The sequence below is a fragment of the Sceloporus undulatus genome, chromosome 1 (genome assembly GCF_019175285.1).
Source record: "Sceloporus undulatus isolate JIND9_A2432 ecotype Alabama chromosome 1, SceUnd_v1.1, whole genome shotgun sequence".
NCBI lineage: Eukaryota > Metazoa > Chordata > Lepidosauria > Squamata > Phrynosomatidae > Sceloporus > Sceloporus undulatus.
This window is the reverse complement of record NC_056522.1, coordinates 228,181,128-228,199,985: the sequence shown is the minus strand read 5'-3', so window position 1 is coordinate 228,199,985 and position 18,858 is coordinate 228,181,128. Positions and strand designations below refer to the sequence as shown.

General features: G+C 38.7%; 1 protein-coding gene across 6 annotated transcripts in view; it reads right to left on the bottom strand.

Moving 5' to 3' along the window:
• LRP1B (LDL receptor related protein 1B) overlaps positions 1-18,858 on the bottom strand; it is a 1,051,820-nt gene that overhangs the window by 445,911 nt on the left and 587,051 nt on the right. For all 6 annotated transcript variants that reach the window (XM_042437575.1, XM_042437584.1, XM_042437621.1 and 3 more), the window contains one exon: positions 13,529-13,786. In XM_042437575.1, the coding sequence (XP_042293509.1) occupies positions 13,529-13,786 (258 nt within the window). The remainder of the gene's footprint in view (positions 1-13,528; positions 13,787-18,858) is intronic.

Sequence of the window (18,858 nt, the reverse complement as noted above, 5' to 3'; positions counted from 1 at the left end):
TCTGAATCAGTGGTTGATAAACCAGTTTAATTTAACAGCGCATTTTCAGCAAGTTCTTCTGTGCCTTCCAAGTCTGATTCGTGGCATACGAATGGGAAAGATAAGGGTGTCTGATTTGGGAACTTTGGGATGGGAGAAGCAGTGCTCAAGGTGCTGGCCTGGGGGTGTCACCCGCTTGTTCTCTTTCCTGCATTACTGGCGCCATTTTCTCCCGTTCACATAGTCTTTCCCCCGGTGGAGTGGAAAGCAGGGTAAGGCGATTGTGCTACATTGACCTCCGAACATAGTAAACACATTACGCCCCCTGCAACCTCCCCCCTGCTCCACATTCATAGACCGACGTGTGAGGAGACCTATTGAACACCATTTTTAACTATTATTTTTTTTTCTTTTTTCTTTTTTTTCTTTTTTTTTGCCTTTGCCTGAGCAGCAGATCGGCTTTGCAGTACATGCCTGCTTGATCGTCCCCCCAGACAGCCCAGGGAGCAATGGGGAGGCAAAGGGATTTGGGGTGAATAGAGGCTCCTTCTCTCTTTCCCAGAGGGACTATGGGACGACACAGAAGAGCCTAGGACCCAAAGGGGTTTGGGGCAAATAGAGGCTCCTCTCTTTCCCAGAGGAACTATGGGAAGACACAGAAGAGCCTGGGACCCAAAGGGATTTGGGGTGAATAGAGGCTCCTCTCTTTCCCAGAGGGACTATGGGAAGACACAGAAGAGCCTGGGATGCAAAGGGATTTGGGCGAATAGAGGCTCCTTCTCCCTTTTCCAGAGGGAAAAGCGCCTAAGCGACTGATTGGCTGTGACATCAAGTGCTTAGGTGCTTGATTGACAGATGCTTTAAAAAAAAGAGGTTCCGGAAGGGCAATGGGAATGGGGAGCAAAACAACCCGCTTCAAATTACCACAGGGAAAATACCAATGGGAATGAAAACAGGGGTAAAAAAACCTGGGTCTATTTGCACCCATTTTTAATGGGAACAACCGATCAGATTTGATTACAACTCGGAAAAAAAATTCAAGTCAGAATCGCAGCGATATACGTCGAATTATATGCCCAGTGGGAATGGGGCCCTGGGCAACAATCCATGTGATTGGATTCTCTGTGGGATATATGTGTTTTATTCAGAAGTGGCTGAGGAGGAGGTCAACCGATGAATGAGTAGATCCCATGCTAAGGTGCTCTTCCCTTGCACTTCACAGGTTCAGATGGTTAAATAGTTAAAATAAAGTGGCTCTGTTCAACCTAGGTTATGTATCTGGTTTCCATAACAGGTTAGAAAATTGATTTCATGACGTTTGCTTCTTTATTACAATTAAAAGTGAACAGTGGGGTGCCACAGGGTTCTGTCCTGGGCCCAGTGCTATTCAACATGTTTATCAATTACCTGGATGAAAGAATAAAGGGCATGCTTATCCAATTTGCAGAAGACACAAAATTAGGAGGAGAAGCTAATACCCAAGAGGACAGGATCAAAATTCAAAATGATCTTAATAGATTAGAAAGCTGGGCCAGAACTAACAAAATGAACTTAAACAGGGAGAAACGTAAGATAATGCACTTAGGTAGAAAAAAATGAAATACATAGGTATAGTATGTGGGACGATTGGCTTAATGAGATTACATGTGAAAAGTATCTGGGAGTTGTAGTAGACCACAAGTTGAACATGAGTCAACAGTGTGATGAGGCAGCTAAACAGGCCAATGCTATTTTAGGCTGAATCAATAGAAGTATAATGTCTAGATTAGTGGTCCCCAAACTATGCCCTTTAAGAGATTTTTGAACTTCAGCTCCCAGAGAACTCAGCCATGTTGGCCAATAGCTTAGGATTCTGGGACCTGTTAAAAAAACAGCTTTTCAGGAAAGATGGTAATATTCACATTTCATATAGTTCTAATGGTCAGAATTGATATATACTCAGTAATGCTACTCAAAAAGAAACTGCTGTCTGTGTCACAGTGGAGATTTGTGTGTGTGTTGCCTCTAGTAATAAAAGCTTTATCATACAATTTGACATTATTTTGATTTCATTTGCCCTTTTCTATAAATTGCTACCAATTTATACGTTCAAGATTTTAGCACTGGAATCACAGACCGAAAAATTCAGTGTAGTGTTAAGACAACACAGTTCTACGATGATTCTAATGTATTTATCTAATTATCTACATTTCTTGAACCTTATTGCAATTGTGAATGGTCCCCAAAATGCTTTGATTCCCCAGAAGCAATAACCAAGCAAAAACAAGCTAACCACTTACATCAATGTGTGCTTTGAACTGGAGAGAGGTTTATGCATTATTTTCTCTGTTGTGATTCATACATACTAGTCTCTCAATTCTGAATGATCAGAGAATCCACTGACAGCACTCATCACACAAGAGAGGCCTGCCTTTGGACCTTTTTAAGAGCCATAATGTTTCCAAATATGGACTGCCAAACATTTTACTTCAGTCTGACCTCTTTTTGTGAGTCTAGGCTGCTTTGTTGAGAAGGCACTTCACATTTGCTTCTCACTGTCTGTTCAACTATTCACATTATCCTAATTGTGTTTGACTACAGAATCTCAAGAAAAGAAAAGCAGAGCAAGAGAGTTGTATGCTTGGATTGAAAAGACAGTATGGTTTCATTCTCACCAACAATCCTTCATACTGAAAGAAGTGGGTTTACTTCAGGGTTTGTTTGTTTGTTTTTTAAAAAAATTAAGATGAATAATGGCAATTGTGTCCTATTGTATTTTCTGCCATTATAAGTAGTGCTTGTGACTATTACAAATGCAATCCTTTGAAAGGGGCACATGTAATTCATGCACACTGCCAATGAAGAACATAATTGTTTGTTGTGTAGAGATGGAAACCTTCAGTTATTTCATTCTCACACTGTAAATGATTTCTCTTCTAAAAACTTTTCCTCCTGCTGGATTTGATTTGGTGGATTCATATATTTTGTTTTGTTTTCTCTTTTGGGGAGTTTGGGCCTTTTGTGGAAAATTTCTCAAATTTTGAGAATCTTGCATATGATTTATGCAAAAGAAAAATTGCAAAATGTGGGGGCTCAGTTGTGCCCCAAATAATTCAGGCAATTTTGTGCAATTTTGCTCAAAAGACTTTGTTATCCTAAACACAAGATGCCCAAAACAATTTAAAAACTCCTATTTTTTTCCAAGTTGATGAGCAGACTGTGTGCGGAGGTGGGATGTGGAGGAACTGGAATGTATAAAACCTGTTGTATGTCAGTTAGTTGAGGGGATCTGGAAAAAGAGACAAAGACTCTCATAAGTTTATCCCATGGCTTAATAAATCGATTTACCTCTGCTCATCTTAAATCTTAATTTGGGTGGCATCCTGATATTATCACAAGGTTTTTGCCACCTAATCTGCTAACTGAATACAGCCTGGGTCCATCCTTGCTTCCAGGAGTGCTCCACCAGCCATTTTCTTAACTCAGAAAACTCTCTGATCTGAAAAGAGGTGGGAGGAGTGCTCCTGGAAATGAGGATGGACCCAAGCTGTATTTGGGTGGCAAATTACGTGGCAAAAACCTTGTGATAAAATCAAGATGTTGCCCGAATTAAGATTTAAGACAGGTAGAGGCAAATCAATTTATTAAGCCATTTGGTAACCTCCTCAGTAAAGATCAGACAAAGTCTCTGAAAGGACAGGGAGTTCAGTTAAGTTAGTTGAGAGGGGACTGGGATACAGCTAGGCAAATAGGTCTGCTTGGTTACTATGGTTAGACCAGACTCAGTAGGAATGAATGAGTCTGAGAGATTAGAGTACAGAGAATCAAAACCCTGTATTGATTATGTTAATGTGACCACACTAACTCTAAAGCAACCTACCTAAGATACTTTTTTCTTTATATTATTTAATAAAGTTACTGTTCTTTTTTTTTTTTACAACAGATGTCCCTGTCTGAGGGCCAAAACACATTGCAGAAACAATCCAATTTGAGACCACTTTTACTGCTCTGGCTCAGTGCTAGGGAATCCTGGGAACTGTAGTTTTTTTATACCACCAGAGCTTTCTAACAGAGAAGAATAAATGCCTCACAAAGCTACAGTTTCCCGAATTCCCTAGTATTAAGCCACGGCAGTTAAAGTGGTCCCAAACGTCATTATTTCTGCAGCGTGTTTTGGATGTGAGTGATTCCCAAAAGCTATAAACAAAGGCATTCATGGTACCTAAAACCTTGCACTGATGTAGGAAAGACATTTAGGACCCTGGCCTCACACATTTATAGAGAGGGTTCAAAGGATAAAAGCAGGATAGGTATCAATGACTAGGGATAACAGGTAAAGGTACTTTCAGGCATACAGAGAAGGGCCCAACACATTTGCATATAAGAAAAGAAAAAGTATTTTGTGCAAAAAAGGGGGGTAGTTTTGCCTCAGACAATTCAAGCAATTTTATGCAATTTTGCTCAAAATATCATTTCGTGCTAAACACAAGAAGAACAAAAATAAAGAAATAAAAAACTATTACTCTTTTCAATCTCACACAGAATTTTAAAAAAAAACCTCACAATTGTGGACATTTTTTCCCCTGTCATATTGAGACTGTCTTTCAATATTGTTTACAGGCTGGTTAGTTGTTGTTGTTGTTGTTGTTGTTCCCCTGCCCTTTCTATTCAATGCTTGAAATGCTTGGAGATGCAAGTGAGACTGAAACAGAATGAATTCCTCCCCTATTCTAAGAGACATCTAACATAGCTGCCAAGATAGTCCTAAATGTAAAAAACAAAACAAAAACAAAACCCTTTTTCTAATTAAAAAAACAAAGTGAAGTGAAGCCACTCTTTCTTTATCCAGTGATAATAAACTACAGATCAAGTATACAAAAGGCTATGAGTGAGTGTAGTACAGCTAGTATTCTAAGCTATATTCAAAAGGCTCATATAATACATGGAAGTCAAGAGTGGGCCTTAATTGTACTGCATATGTATATGTATAACATATGCATATGTATAGATGCACACCCATATGTACATACACATATATATACATGCACACACACAAAAACAAACATCTTAGCTGAACAGCTTTATGTAAATTATCTATAAGTGTTCACTGATTTCTTAAGGTCTGAAATATCTGTAGTTCCTTGCTACAGATATCTATTTGTATACTGCGCTCTCTGTGACAAATGAGAAGCTGGAGGCTTTGAACAATACTCAATGAAAAGAAATTGGCAAGAAATTCATATATGACATGGCCTTGTAAATTAATATACAGCATGACTTACCTGTAAGATGGAAGTCCCTTAAGGGTTAATGGCATCCTTCTAATCAGTTTATGTCAGAAATGTGTCATTGGCATGAAATAATGTTAGAAATGTTATTCAGTATTTCTTCTATGCTGCTTCTATTATTAAAGTATGTAATTGGCATTTCAGTAACAAAATAAAATAAATAAACAAAACTGTCACTAACTAGCAGGTCTCTGTGTCTTCATGTCACCTGTTGACTTATGGCAACGCCATGAGTTTCCGGCACATAATGTTCTCAAAAATGTATAGGAGGCATAAAAAGCCAAAGGTGTATATATTGGTTTATAGCTAAAACCAAAATCTACTGTAGTGCATTACCTTTATTTACACTGAATAAATTTGTCAATTTTGAATGAAACTCAACAACAGAAAACAGAGAGAGAAAGTAACCATTATGCTGAACAGGGCCTATTAGTATGGTCTATGGATCACTACATTTCAAAGAGTGAACAACAAATAGTCCAAATTATCTTTCCAAGGAAGAGAATTCTAGAGGGCTTCACACAAGGCCTTATCATTCATATAGTTCAACGGTATTTCAGGTGGTGATGGGACGTATTACAAAACTTTTCTCACAGATGTCAAAGGGACAGAAGAAATCATGTGGGAGCTGATAGTCCTTGAAAAAGGAGAGCAAACCAATTCAAGGTTTTAAAGGTGAAAGCCAGCACTCTGAACTGTGTCAGAACAAACCAGGATTTGATGAGATGGAAATGCTCTAATAATAGGTCCTTGAAAGTATCTTGACAGTTTCTGAACAGTATATAGGAATTGTATAGGAACAGTGTATAGGAATTGCAGTAACCTAACCAGGAAGTCATCTGAGCAGTCTGATGCTGACCACATCTGTTTTCTGCAAGATAAGCTAGCTACCATACATGCTGAATATCTTCAAGTAAAGGCTTTCTCTCAGTCCCACCACCATCACAGCCATGCTTGGTGAGGACATGAGAGAAGCATGCTCAAATGGGTAACCTAATTCTTAAAAGGAGAACCACCACACCAAGTTTTAGAGAGAAGGCCTATTTCTGCACCAGTTTTCCTACCCATCAAAAGCACCTTGGTCTTCTTTGAAATAAGTCTCCTCCCTCCCCAAATATTGGCTAGATATTAGATTGGGTTTCCATTGCTTTATTAGAGCCTGATCAAAAGGAGAGCTAGAGATGAACACCAGCCACAAGATAGGGATGTAAATCCTCAATTATGTTGCCATTACAAGCAGGAGTTAATGTATTTTTCTCCCTGCTGCAGGAGAAAACAAGTATTTCCTGCACATTTCTCCTTGTATCAGTGATCTGGAGGTTGTACTATTTGTTACTGAAAAAATAGTCTGAGGAGCAGGAACCGCTGGCTTCTCTCACAGGATCTGCATGAGTGTCAGAATTCCGGCAAGATTTGTGATCCTGAAGAAGTACATAGATCTTGTGAGAGCCCCTCTTCTCATGAGACTTGATGTGGCATTGTATAGACCTTCCTCATGTGTTCCCAGCCATTTTTACACTGGCTGGGAAGCAAAAGGGTTGTCTTGAGTTTTGTGAGTAATTGTATGCCAGATTTGCTAGATTTCACCCCACCTGGAACTCTCAATTGAGAAGTGCTATGCTGCTGGGACTTTTACTCCAGGAGAAACAAATAGCAAAGCAAAGCAACAAAAGTATTGCCATTCAATTAGTGTTCCTGACAGTGTTTGGTGGCTGTTAGGAAACCCATTCTTCAAAGAGGAAATTAATAATTGGGAATATTATTTACACCCCTGCTATATACCAATGACCGTGCATTCTAAATCTTCTAATGACTTCTGCCAAAGGTCAAGGTAGATGTTAAATGGCACAGAGGACAAAATGCATGTCTGTGGAATTCTGCAGACTAATAACAAAGAAAACAAAACAAAATCTCCTAGCACCACTTTCTGAAACCTGTACTACAGGCAAAACTTGAAGTAGCATGAAACAATCCCTTTGTCCATACACTGCTGGTGATCTGGAAGGACAGCATGGTGGATGATACTGAAAACTGCTATGCAACCAAGAATACAACTCTTATCATTGACTGTTGACATCATATCCATCACAATGATGGCAATTAGGACTGATTCAGTCCAAAGACTATAAAGGGAACAAGTTAAAATAATATATAATACAATTGGGCACTTAGGGGAAAATATAAAATATCCAGGGAGAGGATAACCACTGGACCTCACCCCTTTCCCACCACCATTCCCTTCTCCTTTTGTGTCATGTCTTTTAGATTGTAAGCCTGAGGGCAGGGAACTGTCTAATTAAAATAATAATTGTAAGCTGCTCTGATAGCCTTTAGGGCTGAAGGGCGGGGTATAAATACCATAAATAAATAAATAAATAAATAAATAAATTTGATATTCTATAATTCCACCTTTGGATGCTGGTGTATATTACACACATATATTCTCATACTACTTCCATAAGTGCGACTTTCATTGATATCAGCCCATGTATCGTACACTCTCATATACTGTCAGAGAATGGCATAGCCACCATTCTTCTTTCTTTACTCTTCCTGTTTCAAGTACTTTGAAGTAATGTAAAAATTATCCTGCCTGCCTGCTTGCCTGCCCTTCATATGAGATAAGGAGACAGGAAAGAGAGCAGGTGCATAATATTGTCTACTAAAGCAGTGGGGATGGAAAGAATATTACAATATATTAAAAAAAAATGTCCAAAACACATAATTTTTGAGTTTCAAGAAACTCTGATGAGAAGAATCCTAGACTGAACAAGAATCTTTGCAGTTTGGGGCTTATTCTGTGCAAAATTGGCTTGTGGCTGTATTGTGCAGAAAAATAACAATTTTAATGCAGGAAACACCATTTTCTGCACGGAAAATGTTTTCTGCTGTAATTGAGTATTTGTTCTGTGTTCAATTTTCACATGGCTGAAATGCATAGAAAGCTGCATTTTCTGTGCCAGAAAAATAGTATTTCAATGCAGAAAGGGGATTTGCTATGTGTAAAATTCACATATGTTTGATTTACATAGACCATAACATTTCCTGTGCAGGAATTAATAACTTTACACTGAAATATTATTCTGTTTCTGTACAGAAAATGCTGCTGCACAGAACAATCACATGCAGACTTTGGACAGAATAAGATCTGAATTGGGAATAGCCGTCACAACTGTGATTTGTGATGAATTTCATGCAGCTGGGAGAAAATTGCTGAAAGTATTCTTTGCTACAGTTTGAGATGAAATTTAGTGAAAAATTTGGACCCTATAAATTAGTGATTTTTAGGTTGGCTTTTCCTCCCCCCCCCCAATGGGCCAGGGACTGGCACCATATTTTGCCCACTGGTTACAATATTTTATTTTTACCTGGAAACCTGCCAGGGACTTACAACCAGTATCTTGGAGTCCAGGGACTACCACTTTGATTAGCAGAGCCCCGAAGCATTCAGTGTTGTCTGAATTAAATGGATTTGAGTATAGGCCCCATATCTCTTTTAAAGAGATAAAAAGATGAAATGCGAAGGCAGTAAAACAAGCAGCTACCTCTCAGGTCCCGTTAATGTACAGAATCCAAGATGTTATGGTCTATTCCTTTCTCAGAAATCTGAGCCTCAGTGGTATTTTGAAATTTTATAAGCTCACTTCTCTGAGCAACAGCACTAGATATTCTGGGCTTTCGATATGGGATTTTTAAGGGAGGGGGGAAACACTGGTTGTTTCTGGTTTGATCTGCTTCTAGAAGTTATGTATCTTTGAAGTTTCTGTAATAGCTCTGAAAGAGTATGCTCAATCTACATTCACCTGTTGATCTGTCTTTTGAAACAACAGACTGATAATCATGGCACCAACTATGTATTTAAATCAATTAATTTTGTCTGATGCAGACTGACCTAAAAGTCTGTCTGATCTAAAAGTGACAAAAATGTTAAATGACTCCATGCATTTTCCCTACTTAACCAGGCATTTTTTTTAGTTTCTAGCTATTAAGATCACAGTGAAAAGAAATATATTTTACAGGACCTGAAGACAGACCATTGTTCAGTTATTGAGAAAGTTTCAAGATAAATAATGAGCTAATTTTGCACTCATTTTAGCTCTGTGTTACATATCCAGGTTTTCTTGCTTTGTTAAACATTTTCAGGAGTCAGCTATTGAGCCATGATCTTGATCTCAATGGTTCATTACATATCCCCTCCTTCCCCACATCTACCTTTGCCTTACAATCAATTTCTTTTCTGAATTGCAAAGCTTACATTCATAATAAAGGTGTGGAGGAGAACACTTTAATTTTAATTATTACTGAGTTTTTTTCACACTGAAGTACACTGGAAATAATGTTATCCTTTTTATTTAGGTGAAAGAATTCAAGAATATGATGATGCATGTTGTGGAAAATAACTTAAGGGGGGGAGTTCAGAAAGATTGACTTTGGAACAGCACAAAATGACAGATACCCAGGTATTCTCCAATTAGTTCATTATATTTGCTTGTATGGTGTGACATAGTTTTTATGCAATTACACTTGCAAAGAATATTCAGACTTAAGCAAAAGCTCCTGAACAGTCATGGTGAATGCATAGCTCTTCACATCAAAGCTCTGTGACATGTTGATGAAATGAACCGCTTATACTTGGTGATAGGGAAGTCCAACCTTCTCATACATTTCTGACCCCACTGCTTTTATTAGATTCCTTCAAAACACTGAATGACTTTGTTCCCAAAGTGAATCAGAAAAACAACAAATTAAGAACCTGTCTATGCCAAAATTCATTCTGTTCTACTTGTTTATAGTGAGTTCTTTAATTTCCCAATAACTGTTCAAATTCATTGAGACAATTACAGCTTCCTAACAACAACAAAAACCCTTATCTCTCATTTCAAGCAGAAAATATTTCCTCCCATTTTAAAGCTATTCTTTGTTTAAAAACAAAAGTTAGAACTCTTTTCTATTTAATATGCAGCTTGTTTGTTTAAATTGTAAGCTGACATATTCTGAAGTCTCCAGTACTTGAAATCAGATTGTAAAGATAATTTAACCATTTCTATTTTCTTAACTCACTAAAACCATGCAGTATCTGTTGTAGATCTTCTTCTGTGTCTAAAATCTCCCAGTTCCAACTTATGTGGGCCTCCAAATGTGGAAGCAATAGGAGTAGTGAGTTAATTCTGAGAATACCAGTTCTATGACTTTAATGTTGAAACATGATTCACTGACTTTAAGAAGGAACTCTTGGTGTATCTCAGTTATGATAGAACAGAACAGAAGCCCAATCTGAAGGTATCTAGTTACTTAGGACTTAGTAAGTCTGAAGCACCAGCAATAATAACAAATATATAAAACAGCTTTTAAATATCTGTGCAAACTTTGGGGATTTATAGTATACAACTCTATGCAGAAAAAAACCTAGTCAAAAATCAGGAGTACATTCTAGGACAAAAGTCATCCACATACTTCCAAGTGGAAACATGGTGTAATTTAAGTTTCCTAAGGCTTCAGCCTTTGTAAAGGAAACAAAAATAAATAAATATCAAAAATGTCAATCAAATAGATCAAATCAAATAGAAATCCTCAGACCAGCCGTTGGTGTGAAGCCTCATAAGTTGTCCTTGTTTTTGAGATAATCAAGAGAGACTAAACAAATTACTAAAAATAGAATTATTAATGAGACTGTATTTAAAAAAAAACCTAGGGTTTTACTCAGATCATGGCCAAAGAGAGTTGCACAGAATTTAAAGGGACAATAACTTTGAAAATTTAGACTCTTTAAAAGCTTAAATGTATTACAAAATTAAAACTTATTTATTTATTATATTTATTTGTATCTGGCTCTTTCTCCAGAACTAGGACTCAGAGCAGCTTCACAACATTAAATCACAGTACAATTAAAAACATAGAAAAAAGTACATTAAAAAGGAATTAAGATTATACAATATTAAAACAGATAGTTATTAAAAGAATAAAACATATATATAGTTTTATCTTTTTAAAATATGTTTTATTCTTTTAATAATTATCTGTTTTAATATTGTAGAATAATATAAACTGTATCAAATTTTTGAAATGGTACAACATCTCAGCCTGTCCTTATAACAGTTCCTTAAAAGCCTGTGTGAACAGGTAGGTCCTAACCTACCAGCAGAAGGCTATCAAGGAGTGAACCATTCTGATCTCCCTGGACAGGGAGTCCCAGAGTCTAGGGGCAGCCACCAAAAAGGCCCTCCCCGCGTCTCCACCAACCGTGTTTGTGATGGTGTTGAGACAGAGAGAAGGGCCTCTCCAAAGGATCTAAGAGTCCGGGCCAGTTCACACAAGGAGATACGGTCTGCCAAATAGTGTGGACCTGAGCCACATAGGGCTTTACAGGTAATAACAAGCACTTTGAATTGTGCCCAGAAAAAAACTGGCAGCCAATGAAGCTCTTTCAGCAGGGGCATTGTGCAGTCTCTGTAATGTTTAAACAGAGGCTGGATAGCCATCTGTTGGGTATGCTTTGACTGAAATTTCCTGCATGGCAGGGGGTTGGACTGGATGGCCCTTGTGGTTTCTTCCAACTCTTTGATTCTATGATTCTATGCACACTCTTCAAAGGCTCATTACAGTAGTCCAAACGGGATGTAACCAAGGCATGTGCCACCATGGCCAGATCCGGTGTCTCAAGGAATGGGTGCAGATGGTGCACAAGTTTTAAATGTGTGAAACCACTCCTGGTCACAGCAGAGACCTGGGCCTCCAAGTTCAAAGCTGAGTCCAAGAGTACTCCCAAACTGTGAACCTGTGTCTTCAGGGGGAGTGTGACCCCATCTAACACAGACTGAATCCCTATTCCCTGATCTGCCTTCTGATTGACCAAGAACACCTCTGTCTTGTCTGGATGAAGTTTCAACTTGTTTGTCCTCATCCAGTGGATTATGTAAAGAATGACTGGAGATCTGAGAGAAAACATGATTATTTTCCTAAAGAAGGGAGCAAGCAATTAGAGGGTGTTACAAAACAGCAATGCAAGAATGACTGCTATCTGATGGTGTCATTGTAACCATGGAGTGGTTGATTGGAACAGAAATCTTAACCCTGGCTTATTCTGAGAGAAATGAAGATGATTAGTGAAAAGAAAAGACTCTTGAGTCTGGAAGTGAATTAACAGTTTTACAGAAAGGTTGATCTCTGTAAAGGAAGAAGGTCAAGGCAGCTCCAGGGCCAGGATGTCCAAGCTGTCCCTTAAGTATCCTGGCCAGTGCAGACAGGACTCAAACACTGTTAAGCGGATATACCTTCAGTTAAGCCAGTTTATTCAATACCATTTAATCCTGTATATGGTTTCCTAACAACTAGAATACATGCAGTTCATTCTTTAAACAGTAGCAAAACATTGCTGCCTCAGTCATAAACACATTCATTTGACAATATCTCAAAAATTTCAGTGAAATGCTCTTGGTTGTTCCATGAATCATATTACTCTCCTGGTGGGAATGAACTGTGGTCTCTTAAACCATCATAGCCACTGTTACCAATAGACATAAGAAACAAGCACTCATAACAGTGACAAACAAGCACACCCTTTCCCAGTTGGAAAGAAAAAGTTACAAGTAATGTTGCACTGTGTAGCTACTTAATCTTCATGTTTGTTTTGTAACAGGAGCAAATTCTATATCAGAAGCAGCGCAACAAGTAAGCGGGGTGTTATTTGATTACTGCAATAAATTGCTAGTCATTATCAAAATTTACCTTTAAGGACATTTTAAAAAGTATTTTGAATTTATGTTTTTTACCAGTTTTCTTTTCATTCCTAAACTCCCACCTCCTCAAAATAACATCAGAAGATAAAGGATAAATAAATAGCAGGAAAACAAGTAATGCCACAAGTTAACATTTCCATCTCAGCAATGGAACAGGTTACTTTTTTAAAAACACTGTAGTAAGTAAAGGAAGAAATTACTTCAGAAAAAGTAGTCTTCTAAGCGCTGAACTCTTTCAAGGGGGAAAGGCCAACTGTCTAGTTGGCCTTTCCCCCTTAGATAAACTGTCTAGAATACTCACTGCACATAGTTAAACTTCTCATTCTTTATACAACCTTTGTCTCCAAATGTCTTACAGAAACAAAGAGTTACTTATCTAGATTTTTGTTATTTAGTACACACCACTATTTTAAAACAACCTTGCAACTGTAATTTTTTATATAATATCACCAGTTCTGTTATCAAAAGGAATAGCAGCTTGCTGGAAAGACAGTTTTTTGTCATTATGCTAAAGAAGCTACTTTTCTCAAACAAGTGAATACTTACTGTGAAGGTAAGGAATTGTGCTAATTATCCATTCATCTGTCAAAATTCTAGTTTTTGATGCCTCAATACATTTCAATTGATTTGAGGATTCTCTTGATTCAATCCAACAAATTGTGTTCTTGTTGTATATAAAATCCAGCGTTTGAATTCCATTTCCTTTCACAGAGCCAAGAGTAGATGCTCTAGTTCCATTTATGTAGAGTACTTCTATAGTATCAGAGTTTGCAATCAGGAGAACTGGGGGTGCATCATTAGGCTCTAAAATCAAACAAACAAACATAGATGAGGGGAGGTGAGGTAAAAAGACCCCCAGATCCAATACCCACCATCAGATAAACATGCATGCATCCATGCATCCATTTTCTTTCAGTTACACATGGAATAAATGAATAGACTTTATTATTTCTTCCCTGAGCACTCTCATTCTTGCATTGGATTAAAGTTCTTTAGAAATCTGAGTTACGGGTAATCACTGCTAAACCTCATTTATTCTGTATTACAAAGTCTTATCCTCATAAGTATGAAATGCCAGACATGACCACAACAAGGGTTCTTCAAATCTTCTACTGGCAGAGATTTCAACAAATTACGTGGGACAAAAGCACTGGAAGTAGAAAAAGCTTGGGGATCAACTGGAATAATCTTAAATGAGGAGATTTAGCAATGCATAACGATTGGCTGTTATACAGTGTTGTGAGATATAGTTTTTATTTTTATGACAAACAACAACTGTGTAGCTTCAGGAGAAACTATACAACAGAAAGCCAGCATGGTGTAGTGGTTTGAGCATTGGATTATGACTCTGGAGACCAGGGTTTGAATCCTGGCTCAGCCATTAAACCCACTGGGCAAGTCACTCTCTCTCAGCCTCAGAGTATGGCAATGGCAAGCCTCTCTGCAGATTGATGCCAAGAAACTCCCACTGTACAATTGTCTTAGGGTCTCCATAAATCGGAAACAACTTGAAATCACACACCAACATAGCTTCAGTATATAGGAGAGAAATGTAGTTAATCTTATACTGGCTTTATCATTTATCCTTCACTATCATCACATTTTCCCCCAGTGGTGGGTACATGAGCTAAACAAACACTAAGGATTAAATCCAAACTTTGTTCTACATACAGCAGACCTAGAGAGCCAGTGTAGTGTAATATTTCAAGCATCAGACTATGATTCTGGAGATCAGAGTTCAATTCCCTGCTTGGCCATGGAAACCCAATGGGTGACCCTGACCTTGAGAAAACCCTTTGAAAACCCTTAGGGCAGGATTGCCATAATTTGCTACCACCAAACAAGGCAAAATGTAGGGCAAAATGTAGGACAAATGTAGGACAAATGTGGGCCAACACTTGCCCAAGAAAAACGGAGGACATAACCAACTAAAAGCCATCAACCTTAATAATTTTTAATGAAAAAAATTAATATAAATCATTATTTACAAAAAACATTTAATATAAATCCATGCTTAGCTCAAAATGGAGGAGATTTTGACATTCTTCCTGCAGAGAAGGTTCAAATCCAGTTCCTCCTCTCTGGAAACAACTTGAAGGCCCACAACAACAAATATAATAAAATACATCTCAGGAAGAAGAATTCAAAGATACAGAGATCTTGTTGCACCTCTGAGACTAAATGCATCTGAGGAAGCAGACTTCAGTCTAGGAAAACCCATGCTATCAACTTCTTTCTCATTGCTGTATTGGCCTCCCTCTGTCTCCTTGGAGCCCAGCCGGCTGGCTGAGACCCCGCGTAGCTCTGCTGCTGCTGGAGGAGGCCTTGCTCTGGCAACCTCCATCCTCAGGGCCTACCTGCCTTGTTAGGCCTTGCCGGGCTCAGGGGGGCTCAGGGCGGGGCCTCTACTGCTGCCTGCCATGCGAGGCCTCAGCCAGATGGCTGGGTCCTGAGGAGGGAGGTCTCGATGGCAAGGCCTCTTCTCCAGCAGTGATGAAGCCATGTGGGGCCTCAGCCTGTCAGCAGAGCCCCAGGAAGGAAGGCTGCCACGGCAGGCCTCTCCTCCACCACTGCCTGCTGCACAGGGCCTCAGGAAGCCGATTGGGCCCCACCGCTAGAGAAGAGGCCTTGCCATAGAGGCCTTGCTCTTCGGGGCATTGCATGCCACCTCACAGCTAGGTCTTGCATGACAACGCAGCTGTGCTAAAAGCACAGCAGGAGATAGTGGTGGTGGTGGTGGTGGTGGTGGTGGTGGTGGAGGAGGAGGAGGAGGAGGAGGAGAGAGCCAGGATTGGCTCCAAACCCTGGCCGGGACATTCAAAAACAGTTAAAAACCATGACTGTCCCAGCAGAACCTGGGATATGGCAACCCTACCTTAGGGTCACCATAAATTGGAAATGACTTGAAGGCACATAACAAAAACAAAGAGCAGACTCATGAATGGATCAGTCACAACTAAATTAATTCTTTTAATTTGAATGGAAACTCATGATAAAATGTACAAAGGTTCCACATATAACTCCCTCTCCCTAAGCTACATAAGTGTGCTCAAATAGTGTTGGATATAGGAAGTGGACGTTGGTTCAGTTCACACAGGAACGAAAGGGAAGACTGCAACAAAAATATCATCCTCAGGTCCTGGGAAACAAATATCACCTTTTAGTCCTTGGAGCAAGACATCTGGCCTAGCCGAGATATATATATATATATATATATATATATATACATACACACACACACACACACACACACACACACACACACCTGAGAAAATAACTAAGAAATTAGGTAAGAGTAATTAAGGAAGTCACTTCCTATATAAAAAAACCTTTTTTATCCTGTGTATTCCATCCTGGACAACCCAAGAAAAATTGTCTTAGAACTATTCTTTTTAAAAATTATTATTTATTATTGTTATTAATACCTCACTAATATACAAACAAAGTTTTAGGACAGTTTCAATAGCCATCACGTAAAATATAAATTATAAGTCACAAATGTATTACATAGCATGACTCTATAAGTCATCATATACACACATATCCTCCCATTATAAAAGAATTTACTCCTTGACAAATAGAAAAACAAACTTATACACCATATTATCTACTACAATATCAATCTGTATTAGAACTATCCTGCTGATACTTGTTTCATAGGAAATACAAAAAAATAACAGAGTCAGGGGGCAAAAACATGAGAAAGGGGATTCTCAAGTACAGTATCCAAAAACATCAGTAAAGACAATCTTCCTCATGATTTCATGGGGGAGCCAAGGGAGTATTGTGGAAAGCCATTGCTTCCTCAGTCCTCGGTCATCTCCCCTCCCTGCCTTCCATTATCAGAAAGTTTGTGGGAAAGAAATCCTAATATGCTCCCTCTCTGCAAAACTTCTTTGAAAACTACAGTTTTCCAGGACATCTGGCAGTGCTGAGAAAATGCATTAAATAGTTCATTCTTCCCTTCAGTAACATAGTATTTAACACAGCACGTCCTACTGCTGAAGTTGGACAGAGCAATGAACTTAATAGCTAAGTAGGAATGCTGGCACTACTCAGACTCTAAACATAGATTCTAACAAGACACAAATATCAACTTTTCTTAGAATGACTACAATTGATTATTTCAAGCAACAAACCTAGCATTCCAATTAGTGAACAACTAAAATGAAGGAAAAACAAAATATGTTCAAGAATGAACATTATAACTTTTACTTTATACAGAGAAATGCACCTAATTATATTGTATATTCTATGTTGTTGAGATAACATTGTTAATTGAAGGCTTATAAAAGTTCTATATAGAATAAAATAAAAACATTTGTACTGATTTACATATATTTACAGGTTTATAACAAGGGAGGAATTATTTTCACTAATCTACTGAGATGTCAACCCATTGGTTTTTTTTCTTTTCTTTTAGAACTGACCATCTTAATTGAAAACAAACTGAAGAAAACAGCGCTGCGACTTAGCGTGTGAGCCTATGTTCTTCATAAACCAAACCTGAGCTAGAATTGATCCCAGGGGAATCTCTGCAGCAAGGCTCTGTACACATAAACCTGGAGTCCAATGGTAACTTACATCATCATTACTGTCTTTGTCAGTCACATGTTGACACATAATCTATATGTGTTAACACATATTGGTTCTGGAGAGATCTGGCAAGCGGCCATTCTCTTTAGGAACTACATTTTGAGCAAGTAAGACTGACAATGTCCCAGACAGAAACAGATCAGCAGTGAGAATTTCTTTTAGAAATCGGTTTCCCTTCAGAATAAACCCTTGTGATCCCCCCGATTCCCCCCAAATGTCTTTTTGACATCCATTTGTAGTAGCTGCTCATGAATTTACAAATGTGCATGGATATGGGATGCAATTTTTTTAAAAAAAAAACAAAAAGCCCAATACACACACACACACACACACATATACACCAGTTAATGTGAAAAATCCATAAAAACCGAATTTAGAAAACAGAGTTTTATTTTTGATTGGAAGATGTTAGTCTCTATTTGGTTGGACTCCTACTCCTATGTGTTTTAACAAACAATGAATGGACAGTGAAAATCAGGGGGGAAATGGGTGTTTTCTCTTTAAAGTAGAGCTTGGAAAACTTACTTTGGCTGGATTGCAATACCCATAAATTGTTAAAAGCAGAACCCTCTCTCTTTAGTTCACAGCTTGGAAAACGTAGGGGCTCTACAGACTTGCACTTTGTGCCAGCCTCTAGGTGCAGTGAGGGTTGAGCGTCCGGACGCTCTGAGCCCTCATTGTGCCGCCCCGGTGGCATCTTGGTGTGCGCCCAGCTACACGGCACATGCCATGATGATACTCGCTGTGCGCAGTGCCTAAATGGCTATGTGCATAAGAGGTGTCATCATGGTGCGCACACGTGCCTATGGTGCCCCTTCTGGAATGCAAAAAGAGCCCTTTTGGGGGCTTCTTTTTGCTCCTTCTGGAGGCTGTGGTGTGCAGTTGCCATGGCCTCCACCCGGGGCAAAAAGGGACGGCTGCAGACTGCTCCAAAGGGGCAGTCTGTATAGCCCTTTAAATGTTAACCAGAGACATATTTTCTCAAATGTGCAGAGGGGGAGCCATTATGTTTTATGTTCTTTATTGAAATGAAGCTGTCTAAGCATCTGTGCTTGATGCTTAATGTGTTATAGCTAGTGACATCACCAGACCCCTTCACTTTGGCTGCATCTGCAGAAAAAATCCAGTCTGACACCACTTTAACTACCATGGCTTAATGCTATGGAATTCTGGGGACTGTTGTTTTGTGAGACATTTAGCTTTGTCTATCAGAGAACTCTGGTACCTCAGCAAGCTACAAATCCTAGGATTCCACAGGCAGTTTAAATTGTATCAAACTA